This window comes from Pinus tabuliformis, chromosome J (genome assembly GCF_031772625.1).
Source record: "Pinus tabuliformis cultivar Carrire ecotype Pingquan chromosome J, CPIR1, whole genome shotgun sequence".
Lineage (NCBI taxonomy): Eukaryota > Viridiplantae > Streptophyta > Pinopsida > Pinales > Pinaceae > Pinus > Pinus tabuliformis.
Window position 1 is genome coordinate 129,319,277 of NC_142295.1, and position 16,027 is coordinate 129,335,303.

A 16,027-nucleotide genomic window follows, 5' to 3' on the forward strand; every position below is an offset into this window, starting at 1 on the left:
AGAGACTTTGATTCAACAAAAGAAGATGAAATAGAGGAAGAACCTCAAACCTTAGTTTTGAGGCCAATGGTTTGAGAAAGAAGACAAATGGAAAGGTATAGCCCCCCAAGTTTTTTCTCTTATTTTCTTTCATCTTCCATGGATTATGATCCTAGAACTATTAGGAAGGCAGTGGATTCAAACAAAAATGAACTTTGGAACAAGGCCATGGTTGAAAAAATGGAAGCCTTGGACAAAAATTGGGCATGGGATTCGGTCAAGTTATCTACCAAAGACAAACTTGATGGTAGCAACTAGGTGTTCGAGAATAAGTTCAACATAAAATGTGAAGTTGAGAAGTACAAAACTCACCTACTATTCAAGGGATTTTCCCAAGTTGAAAGAATTGATTTTGGTGAGATTTTCCTCCTATTGCTAAGTTAACTTCAATTAAAATTATTTTGTTTATCATCATTGTATTTGATCTTGAAGTAGAACAAATGAATATCAAGACAACATTCCTATATGTGGATCTTGAAGAAGAAATCTACATAGAACAATGAAAAGATTTTACAATAAGTGAAAGAATAAGTTGTTTTAAAAATAAAAAAAGTCCTACAGTGCTAAAACAATCTCTAAGAATGTGATATGAAAAGTTGACACTTATATATTAAGACTTGGATTTCCAAGAAGTAACATTAGTCATTGTGTGCATTCGACACAGCTTGTTGATCATTTTGTTTAAGTGGCATTATATGTTAATGTATGTTGTTAATTGGAATGACAAGAAGGAAAGTTATTAAGAATGTAAAATCTTGGAGTTGCAAACTAAAAGAGATTGTTTAAACAAGAAACTTTAATTGAATATGAATAAATATATTAAGAAAATGCTACAAAGCTTTAATATGTAGAAATCTAAACGAGAAAATGTTCATATTCCTATAGATGTAAAGTTATCTCTAGAATAGTGTCCCAAGATAGAAGAAGTAGAAGTCATGTCTTGTGTTCCTTATGAAAACATTGTTGGAAGTTTGATGTATATTAATGTTTGTACTACACCAAACATTGCCCATGCAGTGAGACTTTTGAGAGAAAAAGCATAAATTTATCAATTTTTCCATAATAACAACTTTGCATTGATTTCTTCTCATCAACCCTAATTATTCTTAAACTTCAAAATGATCCTCTTATATAATATTATTATTGTAATGCTAAATATTATATACATATATAATTTCAGATTCAAAGCATTCTCTATTTCCAAAGTTTTAGTGTCCCAAGATTGAAGAAGTAGAAGTCATGTCTTGTGTTCCTTATGGAAACATTGTTGGAAGTTTGATGTATATTATTGTTTGTACTACACCAAACATTGCCCATGCAGTAAGACTTTTGAGAGAAAAACATAAATTTATCAATTTTTCCATAATAACAACTTTGCATTGATTTCTTCTCGTCAACCTTAATTATTCTTAAACTTCAAAATGATCCTCTTATATAATATGCAGTAAGACTTTTGAGAGAAAAAACATAAATTTATCAATTTTTCCATAATAACAACTTTGCATTGATTTCTTCTCATCAACCTTAATTATTCTTAAACTTCAAAATGATCCTCTTATATAATATTGTTATTGTAATGCTAAATATTATATACATATATAAGTTTTCAGATTCAAAAATTGTAAATTAGAAATCAATTCTTATATATTATTAAAGTTAACGAAGGCGAAAGTTGAAATTAACTGTTTCATCAAGCAGTACCTTAGTGGCAGGAGGAAATTCTTTAAGGCACAAGTTCAAGTGAGTGATGAATAATTAAAACTTAAAACAAAACATTACCTGTTCCTTCTTTTGGAAAAAAAATCTCTCTTATTTTGGAGAAAAAAGTCTCTTAAAAATCTCTTTTATGATTTCACTCTTATAATTAACTCACAACATTTTTTTATGATTTCATTCTTATAATTAATTGACAAAATTTTAGAGTAATTATCGGAGATGTGGTTGTTTGTTCAGTTTAATGTATATCATAATGCCACCATGGGAAAACCTAGATGGTGATTATTCTATATCGTTGATCTTGAGGGCCAGGTTTTTTTATTGGCACAAACCCATATAAATTCATACTTAATATTCAGGGAGTGTCCCATGACTAGTTCGGAACGTTATTCAACATTTAAGGTGGAGAGTCAAAGTTCAAGGAGTCCTCCCCATGTAGTAGGTTACCCTGTTAATGCAGAAGTAAACACCACACCACACACAAGTGTGGCATCTTGAGGGCCAGGTTTTTTTATTGGCACAAACCCATATAAATTTATACTTAATATTCAGGGAGTGTCCCATGACTAGTTCGGAACGTTATTCAACATTTAAGGTGGAGAGTCAAAGTTCAAGGAGTCCTCCCCATGTAGTAGGTTACCCTGTTAATGCAGAAGTACACACCACACCTCACACAAGTGTGGCATCTTGAGGGCCATGTTTTTTATTGGCACAAACCCATATAAATTTATACTTAATATTCAGGGAGTGTCCCATGACTAGTTCGGAACGTTATTCAACATTTAAGGTGGAGAGCCAAAGTTCAAGGAGTCCTCCCCATGTAGTAGGTTACCCTGTTAATGCAGAAGTACACACCACACCACACACAAGTGTGGCAATTGATGAAACTCGTCCTTGCGTCCAATTTTACCTATAAATTGAAACAAGAATCCCATCAGCTTTATGGATGCATTTTAAGCATTCTGCAGAAAACAATGAGGTATTATAACAACATCTTATGTTTAAATTGCGGTACACAACACACCTACGAGTGAGTATATTTCCTTACCATGTGAACGCAAAGCACTACCCAATCATTTCTCCCACGGTATAACAAGCTCAAAGTTCTTCCCGATTGAAAGAGACAGATTTGAAATCACTAAAACAACATCAACCTCAAGGCTATTATAACGATCCATTTCACGTCTAAAATCAGTTTTGATTCTCTTCCTAGAGAATGATGCTGAAACATCCAGAATCATTTCATCCCTGATTGCCTCCAATTTCATGTATGAACTAGCATAATGAGAACGAACAGCAGTGGTAGTTCCCAAAACTGTAATGTTCTCCAGAAGCCATCCTTCCCCAATTGCATATTCCCCCATTTGGACTTCTGATCTCAGTCTCACTCCTCGCTCTACAATATCTGCATAAAACTCTATATAACTTGACTTGCCATGCTCTATTACCATTTCCAAATCCTCTCCATTGTCCACATATAGGTCCCCATATGCTTCCTTCCTACCACCCAAGGCAACCACCAGACTAAATGGGCTTCTTCTGGCTTCCCTAGTTGTCATACCCATTTCTTGCATCGGCAAAATAGTCCCCTCTAATACATGGACATTGATGGTATCTAGTGGAGCAAGAAGACTAACATATGTGCCACTCTCAACTGTTATTGACTCTGAGACATTGTACAAATTGTACCAAGTTCCCTTTGGAAAATAAGCATCCACACTACTTGCTCCTTGCTTTAAAACAGGGGAGACCAAGACCGCTTTACCCAATAGAAACTGGGTGCTGATTCCCAGTGTATTAGGATCCTCAGGGAATGTAAAGAACAGAGGCCTTGCAATGGGAGATCCTTTAGTGTGAGCTTCAAAAGCCAATGTGTAGATATATGGAAGAAGCCTGTATCTCAGACCTAATGCTTTCCTTGCAGACATTGTGACTGATTTCCACAGGTAAAGCTCTTGGTGCTTCGTTCCCTTGTCTGAGTGATCTCTAGCAAAAGGATAAAAGGAACCTAATTGAATCCACCTATTGCAAAGCTCTTCGGTTGTGTCTTTTGAAAATCCACAAATATCAGCACCTACCATTGGGACTCCAAACAATCCAAAACTCAGCATTGTAGGTATGGAATACCAGAGATCATCCCATGTTGCAGCATTGTCTCCTGTCCAATGTGCAGCATGGGCCCCTGATCCAATAAAGGTAGAACGGGTTAGTATGAATGGCCTCTTCTTTATTACTGATTTCAATGCTGTGTTTGTCATAATAGCCTCTGATAACCCATATAGATTATGAGCATTGTACTCCAAGATATTATTATAGTGAACTGCACTAGCAGCCATGGTTTTGTTACCCAGTGGTCTGTGTGTTCCAGAAGCATTGACTTTGTAAGGGGGATCATCCCATCTGGTGGTGTTCGCATCGCTACAAACTAAGCAGCAATCTGTCTGTGAATCTTTCCGTGGGCAATCCCCTTCCTTTGGCAAGGAACATGTGACCCCACTACAGAAGTTTGAAACTTCATTCATATCAAGCCAAAGACCATCAAATGCAATTGTCTCATGAAACTCAGAGATTTCTTTTGTCCAAAATGACTGTGTATTGGGATTGAGAAAATCTGGAAAATATACTGGGCCTGGCCACACTTGTGCCAAATATGGCACACCTCCGCGTTTAACAAAAATGTCATCTTGTATCCCTCTCTGAAAAGTCTTGTATGTTTCATTTAAGCTTATTCCTGCACAATTAAGCAAATGAATTGTATGTTCAGAATATACTAACAAGGCTCAGTTCAGTTCTTATTTCTTTCTCTGTTCTTTTTCTCCAATTCTAGGACAATAACAAATTGAACCTACCTGGATCAATAATCAGAACATATTTCTGCCCGTTAGCATGGATTCGTTCAACAAACTTTTGCATTTCCATCTCAGGGAAATTCAGAGGATCTAGAGTAAAATCCTTGAAGTCATCCATATAATCAATGTCTGTCCAAATCGTTTCTAGAGGAATTTTTGCTGCTGCATATCCATCTACAACTGATTCAACAACCGAAATATTTTCATATCCATACCTGCATTGGTGAAAGCCTGTGCAATCCAATCCAATTATATAAATTAACAAGACTGCAAATAAAAAATCATATCCTGACTAAGTATATTAAAACTACTTCAGAAAATCACGGAAAGAGCTGAAAGGATGTGGTTACGAGAGTAAATGGATGGCAATGTGATCACATGTTCAGAGTAACTGCTGCCAAGACAGTATTAAACTGAACTTTGTCACTGATCATCCCATAAATCAGTGATAAAAATGAAAGGGTTTGAATATTTTTCTTTTTCAAGAACTTAATTTACATGTTCAGAGTAACTGCTGCCAAGACAGTATTAAACTGAACTTTGTCACTGATCATCCTGTAAATCAGTGATAAAAAATGAAAGGGTTTGAATATTTTTCTTTTTCAAGAACTTGATTTTATAGGTTAAAAGACTTCCCTTCTACTATAATTTATAACAACGCATAGCATTTCTTGCAATTAAAATGTTAAAAATGAACATTGCATCATTGCATCATTCAATCATCCCAAGTTTATTCCTGTTAACCATTTCTTACCAGCTAACAAATTCATATACATTTTTACCATATGTTTTTGGTGTCTGCTGAGTCCTAAGCATATGTGAGAACTCGTATATCCTCCTCAAAACACAGTAGGTTGGAGCTCTGAAAATTCATGAATTTTAATACACTAATATCAGGAGAAACGTTTACAAATTACACTTCTTCCCCATCTGTTGTCTGAAGCAACACTTGTGTGGCCCCCTTTCACATAGGCCACATTTAAGCAGCCTTATGTGTTCGAACTTCGTCCTCTCAAGTCTTTGGAGGATTTTTGCTATACTCCATGCCTTTTTTTCTCAAATCTTTGTTAATATAAAAACAATTATATCTATGTGAGCAGATTCAGTAACTTTCTAGGGGTTAGAATTTCTTCCTAGCAGCCTTTTTACAGTCTAGCAATACAAATCATCCAAAGGAGGGTCTAATCATAAGTGAAGTCTCCACCTAATATACATAGAGCAGAATTTTCTTGCATCAAAAACGATAGAAACACACAAATATATTCCTTCAAATGTGAGCTTGTTCCTTTTGCAGCTTTCCATTGTCTGTAAAAATGTGAAGTGACAGTTTGGTAAGGATTCTATCCAATCAATCAATTATCATGGGCACTGTGGACTTTATTCTACTATGTAGTCAGAAAATAAATTAACTTTGATTTTGAGTTTGTGACAACCATGGTTCAAATGCTTGTCCCCACTTATTAGGTGCCCATGTTCTAGAATGGCCTAGAGAATAGGCATTGGTCACCTTTCTACCTCTTTAAGAAAGGAATCTCTTTGACCAGGGGAATACCTTTAATTACTTGGGAGTTAACCTGTAAAACTAGATTTTGTTTCTTTGGCTTTGCAAAAGGAGAAAAGGCTACCAAATCTCAAAGAAACTGTTAGTCGTTCCAATTGCTATTTAAATAGATGGTCCTGATAAACAGAGTGGCCTTAAATTCAGGATTATTTTCATAGCTTCTCACAATTGAAGCTAGTGGGGCAGCTGCCTCTATCTTCCGGTTACAAAATTTGAGGGGGAAATTCCAAGTGTCTACTTGTGGGAGTTACTTGCCTGATTAGTGACAAAATTTAGATCTTGTATATCTGAAAAAGGATCACCTAATTTGATCCCTCTTGCTATTAGACTAGAATAGTTGTAACTTAGAAGCATACTGGCACCATCCTAGGAAAAGAAATCATAGTACCGTAGGATTGAATGCCTCCACTTGCACATCCAACACTCAGACTGCCGAGGTGAAAAGCTCCACTATTGATTGGGAAAAACGTTCATGCCCGATGGGATGCCAAAAACATTGGAATTCTTCTAACAAATCAAATCCTATATACTTACAAACTTCCTCTCATCAAGGGACAGAGTAAGTTTCCAGAGGTCTTCAAACTTACTTTATGCTGCTATGATTGATCTGAGTGAAGGAATGCAGGTGATCCCAAAATCAAGGCAATTACAATGTCGCTCAGGTAAGAACTTTTCCTTGTAGACAGAGGCAGGACCTGACCTGATCTCAGAATCAGGAACTTACATGTCCCTGTCCTGAAGCCTACTCTGTCCCTATGATGAGGGGACGCTTGTGAAGTGGGTCAACAGGATTGTATGCTATAATGTAATAGATGAAAACTACTGATACAACAAGAACATTCCATAGTGTAATCGGATGTTGACATTAGGACACACATAATACATCAATTGCTGCTTCTACTAGTTAAAACGTCAAAGATAATGAGCTACTTTGCCTGCGAAAAAACAAGATAGAAAATCTGTTTTAACAGAATCCAGAAAAGGAGAGATTGAAACGATGAGGATTTTGACTGTGGGCTTTGACCATTTGCCCCCGGAGAGCTGTGTTAGATCCTTTTCAAAGGGGTGATTTGGAGAGTGCCCCGGTCCTCCCAAGAATGTGGGTGCCTAAAAAGCATGGAGTTAACCTTGTGCCCTGACCGTTGCTAGCACAAAATTAAAATTAAAATCCCAGAAAACACCGTAAGTATGGAATAGGACTACTAATTTCCTTTTTCAGAAATAAAGAAGCAACAAACTCATAGAAATCTACAAAATTCACAAGAGAAGTATGAGCAAATACCAAAAGACCAGTATGGCATTGGAGCAGGACGACCAATGAGTTGTGTGTACTGTTGAACAACAGCAAGCGGAGAAGGACCTGAGAAAAAATAAAAATCCAAGACTCCCCCAATTGCTCTATATGTCAAGTAGGATCCCCCATACTGAACATCCATGCCATTGCTATTCAGCAGGAGAACCCCATGAGCAACACCACCCTCTCTCACATCCATATAAAATGGATGAGACCCATATAGATCCACATACAGATTCACACTGCCAATGTCTAAATTCCAGAGTGTATAGCTCTCATTCCTGTTGAGACGAAATCCAGGCCTGGTGCTCTCTCCTAATCCATACAGAGAAGCAGAAAATGGAAGGGCAGTAGAGATCTCCAAGTATTGGTCTTTAAACACCATATTTCCAAATAAATCACCATTGTTATACATCGCAGTTGAATTAAAGAGAGTTTCTCCACTTGAACGCCTTGTGATTGCAAAGCCGAACGGATTGTTAGAGTAAGTAAACAGCAATTCATGAAGATGGTCATTAGAATCCTCTTCATCTTTATCAGTATCAGTGCTGTTAGAATACACCCCATTATATCTAGGCAGAATATCTCTTGGAACTTCCCATCGCTGCTTCTCACTATCAGTAATATAAACTCTCAGCTGATCATTGGATTCGTACCTGAAAACCAGCCATATTCAATCCAGTTAAGCCCTCTTTCTAAGTTCACGAACTAACACAGATTCATGTAAGTCTAATGCTCTATGCACCTTAAGATTGCCAAGCTTCAGGTTGTATATTTCCAATCTGATATTTGACAAGCGGCTCATTTATTTATGTGAATTCTAAATAGGTATCCAAACTTCAGACCGTATATTAAATTCTAGTATTTGACCAGTGGCCCATTTGCTACTGTGAATACTAAATAAGTATCCAAGCTTCAGGTTGTATATTTGAATTCTAATAGTTGACTAGTTAAAAATGAACATTGCATCATTGCATCATTCAATAGCTATCCAACTATCCTTGAGCTTGGTAAACTCATGTCTATAGCTTATATCCATCTCAAGCAAAAGGTTTAGATGGGTCTGTGCTGCTGTCCATATCTAATGCATCATGCACTTAGAAGTTAATACACGTATTTTTTTATCAGCAATTGAATTTCAAACATGGTTTAAAAAAGTTCTTGATAAGTGAAGTGAAGCCACGTAGGAACTCACTGACGCTCTGCTGCACTACGGTAACTTAAAAAATATGGAATGTAGAAGTTAAACAAGTACAAAGCAACACAATAAATGGATTATACAAGCAGCAAGAATATCATCTCAAGGGAACAATGAAATCTGAGAGAACTACATGGGACAGGAAAAGAAGAGAATGCAGGCAATAGGATGCAACACGTGCTATATGCAGTCTGCTGTCACAGAGGATATAGGCCAGATAAGGGATATGAACAGAACTTGTAACTTTTGCTGCCAACACTATGGCGAAGGACGATTGCACTCCTGTATTATACTCTGCCCAGTTTTCTTCTATCAAGCAAAATATATCTGGCGTTTTTTAATAGTTTTTCCAAGTTCAAATCTTCCTAATTCCAACTGTTTCTGTATGATGATTTTGTTGCTTTCAACTGTATTTTATCTTGTTATTGCAGAAATTGTGTTTTCTTTGCTGAAAATAGTATGCATAGTTGAAATTTGTAAATTCATAGAAAAAAACTATAGATCAATGGTATCAAAGCATTTTGATCCTGGAAATGCTTTCAAATTCGTTCTTATATCGTGAAGCAGGTTATGCCTGGAGTTCAAAGATAAAGAGGCTAGAGTCAACATTGAGCAAAAAGCCAAAACCAAAGTCGGAGCCCGAGCAAGAGCCAAAACAAATCTTGATGAGTAAAGCAATATATATGGCGCTTAGACCAATGTTAAATTTATTGTTATCGGGAATTTATGGCCAATGGTCTGAAATATAAATTATGGGCAAGATCGGGAAAAATTTGCGAATTATCGGGACACTTAAGAAAATATTAAAATAATAATTTTCAATTTTTTAACTTTTAAAGAAATGTTAATATCAAACAAACACATTATGACGTAAATATGAAGATAAAATTGTAATTAAAGATATATAAGATGCCAGTGAATTGGTTTTTTTGGGTGGTTGGGGGAATGATTATCATCCTCTCTACCTAGGTTCAATTCCCACAAGTGACATGTTGAGCTTATATCTTCGAGCATTGTTGTCGTACGGCCTTGAGCCCTATGGAATATCTTATCTTTGCCTACGGGTTGGAGGGTGGGGTATTTTGTTAAAAAAAAAGATGTATAAGATGTCAAGTGGTACATCAAACAGTGATATTAAAATATGATATTTATCTTGAACCATAAGTCTTGACAAGATAATACAAAATCACATTAAAACAAAAACAAATGTATCTCATGAGATTATGGTCATGAGGTATCTACATACTACAAGGCTAATCATGATGCACTAAGATATCAATGACTCCCTCTACCCCTTTTATGGCCAAAAGTCAACATTGGTGCTTTTCCTCTAGAAGCGGTAGGTGGATGTGTTGAGGATGAGCTTGAAGTAGAAGGCACAATTCTTGGGGAATGAAAGTTGAAGTGGAATGTCTTATGAGCTTGAGGTAGAAGGTGCAATTCTTGGGGATAAGGTGAAAGTTGAAGTGGAATGTCTTCCTCCTTTCCCCTAGTTGCCTATCTCTATGGAGGTGGTAGCATTGGTTGTGGCATATTCTCAATGTCCTCTTCCTACTCCAAATGTGTCTCTCTTGAAAGTGGAACATCCTATGATACCTCCTCATCAACATCATGCCCAACTACTTGGGTACCTTTTCCATGGAAAGCCTCTCGGTCTCCACCCTCCACAAACCCATGGTGTCAAGTGCATCCAATGAAATGGCATCAGTGTCAAGTACTTTGTCTATCTACCTCATCCACAACCTAAGATTGTAATAGCCATAGACCATGTCATTGAGGTGGTGGACATCTAAACTACATGAGGGCCATTTTGTAATCAAAGGATGGGCATAAAATAAAATTAATGAAATTATAAAAAAAAATTAATAATTTAAACATTTCTAACCTATTGTGCTTTTTGGAGTGTATTTTCTCAAAGGCACTCCAGTTGCGCTTACCCCTTGAAGAGTTGTAAATTTGACTTAGCACCCAAATGGCAAGTTTTTGCAACTATGGGGTTCTTTTACCATAGTTTCCCCACCAAACATCTACAACAAATAAACGGAAAGGAAAAACAACGAATTATATTTCCATTAACAAATAGATAGAAAGGAAAGATTGAAATTTTAAAGTTTGAAATAAATTGTGTGTAGCTTACCTATCATCCTAATGGTCCTCCTTGGACAACCATATCATACCCAAATGTCCTAGCACTTATATATGTCAATTTGTATGGAGATATCCAAGCTTTCAGCAGGGGTCAACACCATCCTCTAAACGCGTTGGAGAAATCCATCCATAACCTCAGCATCAAACCTAAATCGACATGGATAAGAGTATGCAGGGTTGATGCAGAGCCATGCTACGTGAATTGGATGATGAAAGTATTGTTTCACCACTCATCAATCACACTCCATATCTTGGCTCATCTAGTGAATCCCTCTTCCTCCTTGTCCTAATAGTACCGATAGATAGCTTCCTTGGCCTATCCATGGCCTCATACAAGTAGCCCATTGTAGGCTTTCTCACTATCAACCAAGTGAAGAACCTTTATAAAAGGTTCACCAATAGCACACAACTCCTACACTTCCATCCAAAAACTCGGATTGTGTCTCACAATTTTGGTTATGGCTTGTCCATCCAATTTAGTGCGATAAACATTCCACTCATCTGAAAGAAACAATCTTTACAATTCCAACATAGAAATGTGGTGAGACTAAAGAGAAACGAAACTAGTGGAAAAATAGATGATGGCAGGATGGACCAACTTCTTATTTCCTATGAACCATCTCATGAGCATAAGAACATATGTATGATTATATATGTGTGTGGGAGGGGGGGTAACACTCCAAGCCAACTCAACAGTTTCCTTAATTCAAGGATTTTTGCCCATGTCTTTTCTCATCAAACCAATTCAATGACTAGCATAATGAGTCCAATATAAGGTTCAATACCTATCTATGAGCAACTTCCCACTAGCAATACAATTCGTAGCATTGTTCATAATGACTTGGAAAACATATCACAAACCTATCTCCTCAATGAAGCTATCCAACAAGTCATATGGTAATTGTGCATCTTTAACATATGCAGATGGATCAACAAACTTGATAAACTTTGTCCCTGTCACCCACCAAAATGTGGGTAACCCCATGGGAGAAAAAATTTCTCCTTCTTTGGACAGCTAGCTAGTTAGCAACCCTACATTGCTCAGTACATGACATTGTGCTAGGATTCTCCACCATTTGCAACGATCAAACACTTCTCAACCATCTGGCGTTCCTCTTGAAGGAAGGTGGATCATCCTTTGATAGGTACTTTAACCATCTTGTAATCATGTTCTTTGACTTAATGTTTCAAGCATTATAATATGAATAAAGTGGTGATCTGGATGATTGACAGATCTTGACTGTAAACTTGTTCTTTCACTTCACTATGGGGATTAGTTTTTAGCCCTAGTCCAGTGGGACCTCCTTTGAGGCATTAGGGTTATAGGAAGGGCACTACTTGGAAAACTTTGATTGAAGTAGCATGTCAATGATATTCCATACCGCTTTCCATCATTCCCTAAATCTCATCTCCATTCTCTGGGCACGTGATCATTGGTTCATTGGGATTGGCACTCTTTTATCCTCATCCTTGAGTATAGGCCGAAATTTTTTACCTAGAGGTTGATGTAGCTAAAAGGATGTTAAAAGCAACAAATGGCCACAATGAAAGAAAAATAAAGTTAAAATGAAAAAGATGCCCAAGACAATAATTAGCGCATGGGAAAAAGCCTAGCATGAGCTCTACCCCCCTCATTAACCGTCACCCAATTCCTTGAGCACTTGATGCTCTGTCACATAATAAAGGAACTCTTACATGTCCCAACCTTGTTGAGCGATAAGTTGTCTCACCATTGGAGGGTAAATAAAGGCTAAACCATTAAAAGAAATATTGGGCTCCTAAGCTTTACTCACAGTCAAAGCATTATCAAAAAGAAGTAAAAGGCGCACCAAAGGGGTGAAAAAAGTAGGTTGAGGAAAGGGGCAACTCATGCCTCCACAATTTTTTTCTCCTTACATCTATACACTAAAGATGTTGGACCCCCATCAGCTAGTTCTGTGGTCGTGTCACCTTGCCCTAGAGTCCTTCCCCTCCATTGCTACCATTATCACAAGCACCTATTGATTGAATAGTTGACCTAGGATCTGTCACTTCCCCTTAAGGGCTAGAACAACCTAATACAATTGACCATCTAACCATCCCTAACACAAGTAGGGAACACTTTTACAGGAATTGGTCTATTTAGATATTTGAAGGTGATCTCAAGTTGAAGTGTAATTATGTCCCTAATATTAAGTATGGTCCACTATGATGCATCTATGATCATTGTAATTTGTCCCTAATGATTGGTGATTTTTACTTGATCTTGAGATGTTTTTTCCAAGTGTTTCTTCAAACAATAGCAAAGGCACTTGAGGGCACCTTACATCACTCCACTGCCCAGGTCGTTTTGCATCTTTCAAAGAGCAATGATGAGCTTGCAAATGCAGTGTTGCCACTCTAGAGCAAAGTGTTGGGTACTTTAATGATTCCACAAGATGATTGACACCCCAAAGCACCCTCATATGCTGAAACATTGGGATCCTCTTGCTTGTTGTTGGAATTACTTGATGTTGTACCCAATAGACCCAGGATGCCCCTAGGCTAGCCTTGACACTGTTTAATGGGCATTGCTTGTTCCAAAGTCCAGATCACAATGGTCATCCCCAGGATGACAAAGGAGGACTTGTACTCAGTCTTCCAACCCCGACATTAGAAAAAGAAGGTGCCATGTCACCCATCTACAACTTGGGAGGGTAATGTAGGGCACCTGGAGCATAATTTTGGGACATGGAGGCACTTCTTGAGGCTTCTCCTTATGATTTATAGTTGATTATGGTGGTGGAGCATCTCCTTAGCCAATTCCACACTTTATTGTGGCATTTATTGCTAAAAATGGAGATGAGGTCATCCTTGTAGAGGAAATTGACCCAGGCGTATGGGCATTTATGGCATTATTTTATTGGTTTGAGCTATGAGGTTGGCTTTTAACCTCTTGTCTTGTCAAACACTCAAGAATAAGCTTGTATTAGGGTTTGTAAGCTTAATTATATTGTAAAAGTAAAGAGATAGACCTCATATAAGTGGAGGATCTCTTCACTTCATTTTAGCATCATCACACATGTGAATCCAACCTCCTTAGAGAGAGTGTGAATTGCCTTTGTCTAACTCACTACTTGGTACAATGTGATTTTTATGGAGAATATTTATATTGGAGATTGAATTTTGCATTGGAGACGCCTTTTTGGGATTGAAAGAAGGGTTTCTTGGTGGAATTTGTAAGTTTATTGCTGATTTTTCTATATTTTGCATGTGAATGAATTTATGCTAGGGTTTCTAAAATGTTTCATGTCTAAATGCATATTGTTTATTGGAAATCTTAGTGAAATCTTGCATTTCAAAGTTATTCTTCCTCGAAACCAATAAAAGAACTCTTGGGGTGCATCTTCTATACTTAATTTCTCCCCTCACAAAAAAGGTAGCTAGGGTTTTACAAAAGAAAAATACCCCCCCCCCCTCCTTATCCCAATCAAATTTTCATCTTCCTTTAGAATTTGCCCTAAAACTCCATTCGCCCTTGTAGGATTAAGCACTAGCCAAGGTTGTGTCGATCAAAATCCATCAAAACTTGGATACTTTCCTTTTCTTTACCTCTCCTAGGCTTTGTAAGGCAAGTTCCTAAGGTTTCCTAGGGCCAAATTGTCATAAAGTTGAGTTTCAATGGATCGTTGTGGACGAAAGTCCAAGGTTTAGCCTCTTGAACACTCCAATCGCAAAATCTAGCATTGACAATGGTTAAACTTCCCTATTTAGGGTTGGTGTCATATTTTCTTAGCTCCTTTGTGCCATTAGAACCCTAGTCCCTAGTGAAGCTTCAACTTGAATCCCATCTTAGGGTTCCTCTAAACCTTTGTTACTGATGGAATCCTTTCTTTGACTGCTACATGTCCAGATATTCCTTATCATTGCCTATCAATTAACCCTAACTTGTAGTAGTCCTTAGTTAGTCTAGGGTTAGAATACTTGCTCCTTCATAAAGAAAATTCGAGCCTATTTTGGCTTTAAAGTATCTTTCCCTAGGTCATTTATATCACCTTGAGCCTCCTAACCAAAATTCCCATATAGGTGAATACAAGGAAGCCTCCCTTATGGTGAAATTCCATTAACAGCAGGAGGAAGGTTGTTGAGGTGACAAGAGCAACCCTTCCTCATTGTTTCCATAGGGTATGGACCTTGCCTGGTGAGTCCCCTCACAAGGCCTGCTAGATTTTGAGGCAACATTTCCCTTACAACAACTAACCAAGAAATTGAAAATGGACCTGCCCTTCCCATATGTCCAAACATCCAACATAAGAATGCATCTTGTGCTCTCCCGTGTTTCCAAAAGCTAACCCAATCTCTTTGTGCAATCAACCTTTTCCCCTTGAAGGAGAGGCCCTCTCAAGTCATTATAGGAAGGGTCCTTGTACCCCGGACAAAAAATAGTAGTGGCTTCAAAGATGGAATGATAGAATGGGTTGTTCTTGGTAATGTTGATCATTCCACAAAAAACATTTTGCCACAATCTTGTCAGCCTCCTACTTCTCTTTTGTTTTCACTTTCAACCAAATAGAAGGTTGTCCCCTAAGCATTGACCTCAACACAAAGAAAGGTGAGGACACTCAGAGGTTGGGTATTGTGGAACATCATATGGTAGACCACACTCCCACATTGGGTCCAAAGATTTTAGCAATTTGAAAGGTGTAAAAGCATTGATTAAATTTGTAAACTTATCAGAAAACACAAATGGGGGTGTTAGCTCTAAGGCCCAGTGCTACTAGTTTGAAGACTAAAGGAAGAAGATGGTTTGCTTTGCTGTCCTGGAAAGGGCCCCACACGGGCCATCACCCCACTCTCCCCACTCTTCCATTTACATTATGTCCCGCTCATATCTTAACCCGACCCTCACTTCATAGCAAAACCCTCTTCCGCCTCAACCTTAACTAAATTAACCCAAAAACCCCCGAAAAACCTTACCTTTTTGTCCATACGCGCCCTCTGCACATTTCTCGAGGACATCTTGTACCTCCATGTCCCTTCACCGTTGATCTCTCCCACCAATCTGACGGCCCACGTCTCACCCGATCAACAAAACATGCTCGATCGATCTCCGCCGTTAGATCACTCTCACTAGATCTGACGACTGTCGCTCATATTGCGCGGGCAACTAGCAAGAGGAGTACCCGCCCGATAAAGGCGGTTTCTCTCTCTCCTCCTTCACTACGTGGCATGCAATGAGTGGCATCGAGCGGACTCCATCCTTT

At 37.9% G+C, this 16,027-nt stretch overlaps 1 protein-coding gene across 1 annotated transcript in view; it reads right to left on the bottom strand.

The window, feature by feature from the left end:
* Window positions 1-2,283: 2,283 nt before the first annotated feature.
* Window positions 2,284-16,027, bottom strand: part of LOC149225952 (alpha-xylosidase 1-like) — a 42,633-nt gene continuing 28,889 nt past the window's right edge. Inside the window, exons 2-5 of the mRNA XM_089377350.1 lie at window positions 7,448-8,115; window positions 4,605-4,835; window positions 2,804-4,486; window positions 2,284-2,665 (exon numbers count right to left, since the gene is read on the bottom strand). Of these exons, the coding sequence (XP_089233476.1) occupies window positions 2,829-4,486; window positions 4,605-4,835; window positions 7,448-8,115 (2,557 nt within the window). The 3' untranslated portion in view covers window positions 2,284-2,665; window positions 2,804-2,828. The remainder of the gene's footprint in view (window positions 2,666-2,803; window positions 4,487-4,604; window positions 4,836-7,447; window positions 8,116-16,027) is intronic.